At 41.4% G+C, this 10,784-nt stretch overlaps 1 protein-coding gene across 1 annotated transcript; it reads right to left on the bottom strand.

Annotated features, from left to right (window-relative positions):
- Window positions 1-2,885: 2,885 nt before the first annotated feature.
- Window positions 2,886-3,821, bottom strand: LOC102965773 (olfactory receptor 7D4-like). The gene has a single exon (XM_007079386.2). It carries the CDS (start codon window positions 3,816-3,818, stop codon window positions 2,886-2,888), a length of 933 nt encoding a protein of 310 aa, XP_007079448.2. The 5' UTR covers window positions 3,819-3,821.
- Window positions 3,822-10,784: the final 6,963 nt, after the last annotated feature.

Here is a 10,784-nt window from a genome sequence, read left to right as displayed (position 1 = left end):
TGTTTTAATGTTTATTTATTTATTTTTTGAAACATACAAGACAGAGCAGGAGCAGGAGCAGGGAGGAGCAGAGAGAGAGGGAGACACAGAATCTGAAGCAGGCTCTGAACCATCAGCACAGAGTCCAGCACGGGGCACAGAGACACAAACCGTGAGATTATGACCAGAGTCAAAGCTGGGCCCTCAACTGACTAAGCCACCCAAGCACCCCTCTTATTTTTCTTTAAACAGACTATATTCTTTCAGTCTCTAGACCATTACACTTAATTCTCTCTGCCTAAAATTTTCTTCCCCTTTCTTACCCAATTTTCCACTTAAATATCGAAACTTAAAGATGTTTTCTCTCTCTGGGGTACCTGGATGGCTCAGTCAGTTAAGTGAAGAAATCTTGATCAGCTTCAGTCATTTTCTCACAGTTCTTGGGTTGGAGCCCCACATCAGGCTCCATGCTGACGGTGAGGAGCCTGCTTGGGATTCTCTCTCTCTCTCTCTCTCTCTCTGCACCTCCCATGCTTGCTTTCACTGTCTCTCTCTCTCTCTTTCAAAGTAAGTAATATAAACTTAAAAAAAAAGATGCCTTCTCTTACACCCATCTAAATTCTCCTGATGTTCTCTCCATCAGGTTAGTCTCTATTCATCTTTTACTACCATTACCTTCTGAGTGAGTTCACATGTTTTGAGTGTCATGGACAGTCTTTGTACCAAGCTACCTCAGATATTTTGTTCCAAATGAAACTGATGCATCAAGAAAGTGGGTTTTGTTCCTCTTCCAGTCTGAAGTCCTTTGTAAGACGCAATATTATTTGCTTAAACAGGCAAAACACTGGGCAATTTCATCAAAAGAGTACTTTGATAGAAATTTGTTAGAAATTTCTAGAGACTTTCTAGAGAAAGTCGTTCATTGTGTGTCCAAGTAAAATTGCATTGCACATAGTCAAACAGGTAAAGAAGACCTTATTCAAGACTATTACAGTAAGGGATAGAGATTGAACTCAACTCCACAGAACAAAAGACAGGAGGATTTTACAAGCTGGGGTGAGCTTATGGAAAAGGGGTGGAAGATATTGGGGGGAGGTTGGTCGATGTGGCTAGTCTATCTGTGTTTGCTAATTGCTGCTTATTGAACTTAAGTGCCTACCCTCCTATGCAAAGAGGTTGGGAGATAAAGGTGCTAACATTATTGACGATTATATTTCAAAAGGATGGCTCCCAGGTCTTTAAGGAAGACATCCTGGGTTGTAAAATTGATGACAAAGGGGTGGTCAGGCCCTTGCAGTCAGGAAGAAACATGTTTTAACTTTAGTCAAGCTGCAGGGAATGTTAAGGCAGTCTTAATCAATTGATATCCAAAATTTCTACTCTTGTTCCAAACTTGTAATTCTTGAGTGTTTTAATATGGTTCAGTTAGCTAACCTCCATACCTGGACAGAAGTTCTAAACTACATTCACAAATATCTTGAGTTCTAAACTTAAATGGCAGTAGTCTTAACCATGGGTGATTGAGCAACAAATCCAGAATGGTGACTGGGATCCATGAGCCACAGAGACCTGTGGTGGTGGTAACAGATCATAGATGAGCAGACATCAAGAATATCAGTTGACTTAGATAACCCAAAATATAAAAAGCAAGTCTGCAATTATCAGATGTCGGCTACCACAATCGAATATCCTGATTCTTTTCCCAGTTTCTAGATGAAATCTGTTTTTAGACACAAAGCCCAAAAGAAATTAAGGGGGAGGTGGGTCCCCCTTTTGGAAATCCATAAATAGTTTTTCAAAATGGTGCTATCCCTTGAAGACTCCACTTGATGGAAAGTAGATTCTGTCAGACTCCTTCTATCCTGGAGTGGTCAGCGACTCATCTTTATCAGGACGGATATTTTTGTGTTTATGTTTGCCTTTCCTGTTGCAGTGCCTTGGCAAACACCACCATCCAAAGACTTAACACATTATCCAATTGCTTTATGGTGAAGAAGATAGGAAAACAAACATTTATCAGAAGATCCACTGGTCCTAACCTACTCTACCTCGGCTGAAGCTGCCCAGAATCACATACCTAGAGAGTAGTGATTCTGTGATTCTGTCCTTACTCTCCTGAATTGTAATCCAGTAATTGACATCATCCTTAAAGACATGTTTCCTTTCACACACATTTTATCACTGTGTGTTCTCTTGTGTTGGGTCCTTGGTAAATTCACCTGCACAACAAGGCAACTGAACCAAATGATGTATCAGAGCCTGGTCAATTCTGATACTCTGGACCCAGAAGTTTTTCTACATTTAGTGATATATTTTTATAGCTTATTTTGGAAGTGCACTCAATAAACATTTGGAGAAACGTTCAACCTTGCTAATAGCCAAATAATTAATCCATCAGTGAATATTCTGTTTGGACACATAATGTGATCAGAAACTCTGAGATCCTGAACTTATGCTCTATTAGGGCAAAGATTTTTTTCTGTGTTTTTTTTTTTTCTTTCAGCGCTGTTTTCCAGACATCTCTTGCAGCCTAGCACACCAAAGGCGCTTAGTTAATAAGAACTAACAATGGTTATTGATAAAATGCACTACTTTTCATAATCCTCATGCAACTGTTCTGAACTGGTAGTAGCATAAGTGGCCCCAGGACTGGAAATCCAAGGTGAGGTGCAGTAATAGGAAAGTGAAAGGAGGGGACGCAGAGGGTAGAACTGAGGATAACAGAGGAGTCAACATAAGAGGTTGAAGTACCTAGAAAAAGTACTCGCAAGGCAGCTCTGGGCAACGTCACTTACTTATGGAGGACGGGTAAGAAGCATAACTCAGTGTGATTAGGAGGTAGGATTTCTTTAGCAGCCACCTGCTGCTACCACTGTCAGCTCAAAAACCCAGGACTAGTGTTCCCATCACTGAACATAGAGTGTTATCCTGAGAACTTTTTGTAAAGCCCTCTTGATGTCCCTGTTCCGTAGGCTGTAGATGAAGGGATTCAGCATTGGGGTGACCACGGTGTACATCAATGAGGCAATCATGCCCCTCCAGGAAGATGCATCAGAACTGAGATACACACCAAGCCCTGTCCCATAGAACAAAGAAACCACAGACAAGTGAGATGCACAGGTGGAAAATGTCTTATACTTCCCATTAGCTGATGGGATTCTCAGGATTGAGGAGGCAATTCGGCTATAGGAGAAAAGGATCCCTGAGAAGGGAACAATGCCAAGAAGGCCAGTCACAATGTATTGCAGGATGTGATTGACCAATGTGTCTGAGCAGGCAAGCATGAGGGCCTGAGCAAGTTCACAGTAAAAGTGTGGAATTACCCGGTTGGTGCAGAAGGACAGCCGCAACATTAAGAGACTCTGGATCAGGGAGTATGACAAGCTGATGAACCAGGACACAAGAACCAGGAGGCCACAGAGCCACGGGTTCATGATGACTGTGTAGTGCAAGGGGTGACAGATGGCTACAAACCGGTCATAGGCCATCACAGTGAGGAGAAAAGTGTCCATACCTCCAAAAACCATGAAAAAATACATCTGGGCGATGCAGCCTGCATAGGTGATGGATTTGCTCTGTGTTTGGATGTTCACCAGCATCTTAGGGATGGTGGTGGAGATGAAGCAGATGTCAGCAAAGGACAAGTTGGAGAGGAAGAAGTACATGGGGGTGTGGAGGTGAGAGTCAGAGCTGACGGCCATGATGATGAGCAGATTCCCGAGCACGGTGACCAGGTACATGGACAGGAAGAGCCCAAATAGAATGGGTTGATGCTCTGAGTCTTGGGAAAATCCCAGGAGTAAAAATTCTGAAACAGTCGTTTTATTTCTTGGTTCCATATTGCCAACACATCAGCTAGATGATTGAAGAAGGGAATGCACATGAAATAGACACTAGACAAACTCTAGAGTCTACTTTTTTATTTCTTGAAATGAAGCATTGGGCATAAAGGCCTTAACATTACAGCATTTAGACATCCTATATTCTGTTTTATGTGCAACATTTAATAATGTTGATCAATCCCTGTCCATAGGCCTTTGGGGCCCTCATTTATCCTTTTTATTTAGAATCATCAAATCTAAAAATTCAAGAACAATTTTGGACATTTGAAATAACATGACCCAAACTTACTCTAACACAAATGAGGAACATGAGGTCTGGTGAGCACAGTAACTTAATGTGGATTATCTGCCTTGTGTGGGACTCAAAAAAGGGTCAGGCAACTATGTCTCAGAGGTGAGAAAATTTGAAAGTATCTCACATATCTGGACAGACTATTGCAGGATGAGTAGAATGTAGGTTTACTCCTCAAGTAAAAAATAAAGGAAGAAAAAAAGAAAAGGTTTTCACAAAATAATAAATCACATGAACAAATACTTAATGCTTAGTGTACCAGGAGCCATCAACATCCTGCAGGAACAAGGCCAGACGCTCCTGAACATTTGGTGCTTGACTAAATACTCTTTATTTGTGAAGTTAAGGAATTGGTACACATGTCTAACAAAAATGTAGATATCAATGTTTGCACTATTTCAGTACCATTAGATACTACCAAGGTCCCAAACAGAACTTTGAGACTTAATCTCTATGGTGCTCATCAAATACCTGGGGAAAGCATAGGAACTGCTCCAGGATGTTGACACAGGAGCCCAAAAAAATGAGAGTCAGATGCGGCACTCACAATCAGGTGATGATTCAATGAGGCTGGGAAGAAGAGGAGCCCACCTACTCTCCTACTCTCTTTGTTTCAGGTCCTGAGGTCCTGTACCCAGATATAGAGGAAGGGGTCCTATAACCCAGGATGCTGAACAGCATAAAATCATAAAATGATCTTCAGTGTTGTATTTTGTCTCGTTAGAAGTATTTTTGCACTACTACTATTCTTTAATGCCCCTAACTACAAAGGGAAAAAGCCACCATTGACTGTCATCCCTGTCAGTCCTCTTAGGTATAAAAACCAAAGTAGCAGGGAAGGGGTGGCTGAAATAGGTGAAGGTGGTCAAAAGGTACTAACTTCCAGTTATAAAACAAATAAACCATGAGGTATAATGTGCAGTATGAATACCGTTAATAATATTATATGGTATATTTGAGAGTCGCTAAGAAAATAGACCTTATAGGGGCACCTGGGTGGCTCAGTCGGATAAGTGTCTGACTTCAGCTCAGGTCATGATCTCGCAGTTTATGAGTTCCAGTCCTGTATCTGGCTCTGTACTGACAGCTCGGAGCCTGGAGCCTGCTTCAGATTCTCTGTCTCCCTCTCTCTCTGCTCCTTCCTCACTAGTGCACTGTTTCTCAAAAATAAATAAAAAATATTTAAAAAAGAAGAAAATAGATCATATAATTTCTCATCACCAGAAAAAAATTTTTGTAACTATGTGTGGTGGCAGATGTTAACTAGACCTATTGTGGTAATATGTCAAATATTATATGTGCAATGTGATGAATCATTATGTCATATACCTTAAGCTAATATAATATTACATACCAATTTTACCTAAAAAACAAACAAACACAAAAACCCTAAAGCAAAGAGTGTCTCTGGAATGATAAAGATGGTCACGTTGTAGGCAAATTGTTTAAGTATGAATGAACGTCTTTGTTCTGACCCTTGGTAGGTGGGCAGTTTGCAATCACCTCTGGTGGCTTCTGGTCAGGTGAGAGGTATTCGAAACAGAAGGTCACGACTCATCTTTAAAGCATGATAGTTTGTAAAAATTTTCCTTGACTTTTAATAGATGTAGCTTGCTCCCTTGCATTCTGATCTGTTTTGAGCAGAAGATCAGAGTACACAGGAAATGCCCACAATTTTGGATATTCCCTGGGTGCTGTGTGTCAACATCATCAACTGCATTAGAATTCAGTAAAGCCATTTCTTAGAGGGACCGGATTATGATTCAAGCAGGTCATGAAATGATGAATTATCACATTCATCTTAAGAAAGAGTTTCTTATAGATTAGAAACATTTTATCTTATAGCACAAAAACAGACACATAGACCAGTGGAATAGAACAGAGACTCCAGAATTGGACCCACAAAAGTATGGCCAACTAATCTTTGACAAAGCAGGAAAGACTATCCAGTAGAAAAAAGACAGCCTCTTTAACAAATGGTGCTGGGAGAACTGGACAGCAACATACAGAAGAATGAAACTAGACCACTTTCTTACACCATTCACAAAAATAAACTCCAAATGGGTAAAGGACCTGAATGTGAGACAGGAAACCATCATAACCCAAGAGGGGAAAGCAGGAAGAAACCACTCTGGCCTCAGCTGCAGCAATTTCTTACTTGACACATCTCCAAAGGCAAGGGAATTAAAAGCAAAAATGAACTCTTGGGACCTCATCAAGATAAAAATCTTCTGCACTACAAAGGAAACAATCAACAAAACTAGAAGACAACCAACGGAATAGGAAAAGATATTTGCAAATGACATATCAGACAAAGGGCTAGTATCCAAAATCTATAAAGGACTCACCAAACTCCACACCCAAAAAACAGATAATCCAGTGAAGAAATGGACAGAAGACGTGAATAGGCACTTCTCTAAAGAAGACATCCAGATGGCCAACAGGCACGTGAAAAGATGCTCAACGTCAGTCCTCATCAGGAAAATACAAATCAAAACCACACTGAGATATTATCTCATGCCAGTCAGAGTGGCTAAAATGAACAAATCAGGAGACTATAGATGCTGGCGAGGATGTGGAGAAACGGGAACCCTCTTGTACTGTTGGTGGGAATGCAAACTGGTGCAGCCACTCTGGAAAACAGTGTGGAGGTTCCTCAAAAATTTAAAAATAGATCTACCCTATTACCCAGAAATCGCACTGCTAGGAATTTACCCAAGGGAGATAGGAGTGCTGATGCATAGGGGCACTTGTACCCCAATGTTTATAGCAGCACTTTCAACAATAGCCAAACGATGGAAAGAGCCTAAATGCCCATCAACTGATGAATGGATAAAGAAATTGGGGTTTATATTCACAATGGAATACTACTTGGCAACGAGAAAGAATGAAATCTGGCCTTTTGTAGCAACAAAAGGATGGATGGAAATGGAGAGTGTTATGCTAAGTGAAATAAGTCATACAGAGAAAGATACCATATGTTTTCACTCTTATGTGGATCCTAAGAAACTTAACAGAAGACCATGGGGGAGGGGAAGGAAAAAAAAAGTTAAAGAGGGAGGGAGCCAAACCATAAGAGACTCTTCAAAAGTGAGAATAAACTGAAGGTTGATGGGGGGTGGGAGGGAGGGAAGAGTGGGTGATGGGCATTGAGGAGGGCACCTGTTGGGATGAGCACTGGGTGTTTGACGTAAACCAATTTGACAATAAATTTCATATTAAAAAATAAAGATTTATGATCAGCAAAAAGAAAGAAAGAAAGGAAGAAACATTTTATCTTAGGACGAGAGCTTAGAAATTAGAGGTGAAAGATACAACCATTTGTCATTTATACTTTCCCCTTTATTCATGCACCAAATACATGTTGGTCTTCTGTTTCTATTCTGTTTCTAGGATCTAGTGTTAGTGGGCAATTTTGTGGAGCCAGGCAGGATGTAGAGAAGAATGGAACTAGGCTGTTAGTCACTGAAAAAGTCCTGGAAGCCATTCTGCAAGAAGGATTACTTTGGGACAGGCTAAGTGTTAGCTGTTGGGGGTACAAAGATTAATGGTGTGGTTTTGTCTTGAGGGAGCCTGCCTTTCAGGGGTAGTGGTGGATACAGAAACCAGTCATCGTAATACAGTGACTTAAAAGCTAAGGTAAATGCAGTCTTCAGAGTGAAGTCGAGAAAGGAACCACAAATACAGCCTGAAGTGATGCAGTCAAGGAAGGATTCCTGGAGGAACAGATCCGTGGGCAAGGAGTTGTCTAGGTTGATGACTGAGCATGGGCTTTTCTGGCAGAGAAGGCAGCAAGGAAAAAAGCCCATAAGCAAAAAGCTGCATGGGACAGTGTGCTCTTAGCAATTTGTTGCAACACAAAACGGGACATGGAAATGGTGAAGAATGAGGTTGATGAGATGAGCGGGGGCCACATCTCTGGGAACCTTGAAAAAAAACAATGGATAAAAGGATAGGGGCTATGTAAGGACTGTGACTGAAGGAGTAACATGATCCATATCACGATTTTCCCTGGTGCCTGGAGTGAAACATAGATTTAAGGCAGGCAAACTAGGGTCAAAGGGAATGGGGTTGGGAATACTCACCGCATTAAAGTTGAAGGGACCACGTCACCAATTTTAGGGAAGAAGAACAAAGATGAAGAGGTGAATAAATTGTTCCCATGTCTTAGTAATGATTCCATGTTTCTAGATAAGGGTGAGACTTGACACCCAAGAGGAATCAAGTGAAACTATGAGGAAGGGATATGGGAAATCAGTGTCTTCCAGAATGTTTCCAGAGCTGAAGGGGAGGGTGTCAAGAGGGGACTGGACTGGACATTGGACCTTCCTGTGTGCTTTGCTCTTCCTCCCACATCCATCGTGCGCACGTGTTTATACACTGCAGCCCTAGATACCAGGGAACACAGACTCTTCACTCTTGAATATCTCTATGAGGACCACAGATGAAGGTGAAGAAGGAAGAGGAGGGACAGGTCCTTGCGGAGAAACAGGGTATGTTCCCCAGCAAATGAAGGTGGTAAAGAAGGATTCAGAAAGGATTTATCTGGTCTGAGTGAAGGTGAAGTCTCTGGAGTTTTGGGGCCAGGCGATAGGAGTAAAGAATAAGAGAAGATCCATATTGCACAGTCAAAGACCTAATAATCTATCAGTACCTGGGGGCATCCATTTGTGCACTTCCGACTGGTAACTGTGCCATTACACGGTGTGGTCCTGGATAGTGCTATGGTATCCAAGAGCAGACTGGCTGCTTAACTCTTCCTCCTCAACCCTATAATCTCCATCAACCATCCACCCAAATACCATGCAAGCAAAGTAAAAGCTCACTAACAATGGTAGGGTAGCCATTCACCCTCCAAAAAATTGGCCCCTAGAGCTCCTCCTGCATGGATACCATGGAGGTGTCCCTGCCACAGGCTTAATAGTAGCCAATGCCCTTTCTACCCAACACCTCTTTTCTCTATTTCCCACAACACTTACTGGGCTATGCATGCTTGGCAATGTGGGCTCACCACTGGGACCGATTCCCCTGCATCTTGTTCTCTCATGGAGGGTGGGCAATGAAGAAACATTTGTTTCCCCAAAGAGAAGCGATACAGAGCCAGGCATGTAATGCAGCGTGTGTCTGATTTTTCCTGGCAAAGGCATGGGTATCTTGGGAGTGATACATGGGCCTTGGTGACTATAAGTTGATATGTTACAGGTTTGGTGGCCCTGGGGACTGAACGCCCTGTGAAGCTTGTTAGACAAATTGATCAATGGATTTTCCATTCCCTGATCAATTTGACTCCTGATAGGCAGGGACCACACAGGAAAGGGTCTCTGACCTGCCAATTCCTTATCCCTAGGAGAGTAATAGTGGGGCCAGCTGTGACACCTCTCTTCTGGGTCCCTTTTCTCTGGGAAGAATTTTTCCAGTGTTTCTTAGATCTCCTCCTGAAGACAACTGACTTGTAGTATTCACATCAGGCAGATGGCTGAGTAATGAAGGATCCCAGGAGTCACTTGGGTAATGGTTCTCAAACTTCTGGCCTGTGCCAGGATGACCTTGAATATTTGTTTAACTAGATTTGGTTTTAAGTTATTTTATTTTTTAAGTTTATTTATTTATTCTGAGAGACACACAGAGAGAGAACAAGCAGAGGAGGGGCAGAGAGAAGGAGAGACAGAATCCCAAGTAGGCTCTACACTATTAGCACAGAGCCCATTGTGGGGCTTGAACTCACGAACTGCAAGATCATGACCTGAGCTGAGATCGAGAGTCAGACTCTTAACTGACTGTGCCACCCAGGTGCCCCTTTTATTTAAATAGATTTTTGAGTTCCGTCTCCAAGTTTCTGTCTCAATATGTCTGGTTTTGGGCCTGATAATTTGGATTTTTCACAACCTCTAAATTTTGCTGGTCTCTAGGACACTATTTTGAGAATAGTTGCCCTAGGGGAGTTTCAAAATGTAAGCTTTATCAAAAGTATCACCTTGGGCTCTTGTTAATGTATAACTTTCCACCTTATTCCAGACATACATAGTCAATATCTCCAGGGGAAGAGGCTGAGAATGTACTTTGAAAAAAATTTACAACAATTTTACTTTACTTTATTTTTATTTATATTTTATTGTAGAGATGGGTACAAATATATAGGTATAGATAGATATATATCTCCACAATATGTATATAATAACATTTTCCATTTTAAGAATTTTTAAGTGTGCAAGTCTGTAGTATTAAGAACATTCACAATGTTGTACAACCATCACCACTATCCATTTCCAGAACTTTATCATCATTTCCAATAGCACACTGTCCCCGTTAAACAAATTCCACATTCCCCCTCTCCCAACCATTGAAAACCCCTATTCTACTTTCTGTGTCTATGACTTTGCCCGTTCTAGGTACCTCATATAAGTGGACTCATAAAGTGCTTATCCCTTTGTGTCTGACTTATCTCACTTAGCATGTTTTCAAGATTCAACCATGTTGCAGCATGTATCAGAATTTCATTCCTTAAGGCTGAATAATATTTCATTGTACGTATATATCCAATTTTGTTTATCTCTTCATCTGTTTTCATCCTTCAGCTATTGTGGTTAATGCTGGGATGAACTTCAGCAAGAATCTATTTGAGTTTCTGCCTTAAATTTTAGGGGGCATATACCTGGAATTGATGGATCTTG

The sequence above is a fragment of the Panthera tigris genome, chromosome A2 (genome assembly GCF_018350195.1).
Source record: "Panthera tigris isolate Pti1 chromosome A2, P.tigris_Pti1_mat1.1, whole genome shotgun sequence".
In the NCBI taxonomy this organism is placed as follows: domain Eukaryota; kingdom Metazoa; phylum Chordata; class Mammalia; order Carnivora; family Felidae; genus Panthera; species Panthera tigris.
Note: the sequence above shows the minus strand (reverse complement) of the source record. Positions and strands in the feature narration are given on the sequence as shown.

Excerpts from the sequence above, each read along its gene's own strand:
- LOC102965773 (XM_007079386.2), bottom strand. The coding sequence starts at position 3,818 with ATGGAACCAAGAAATAAAACGACTGTTTCAGAATTTTTACTCCTGGGA.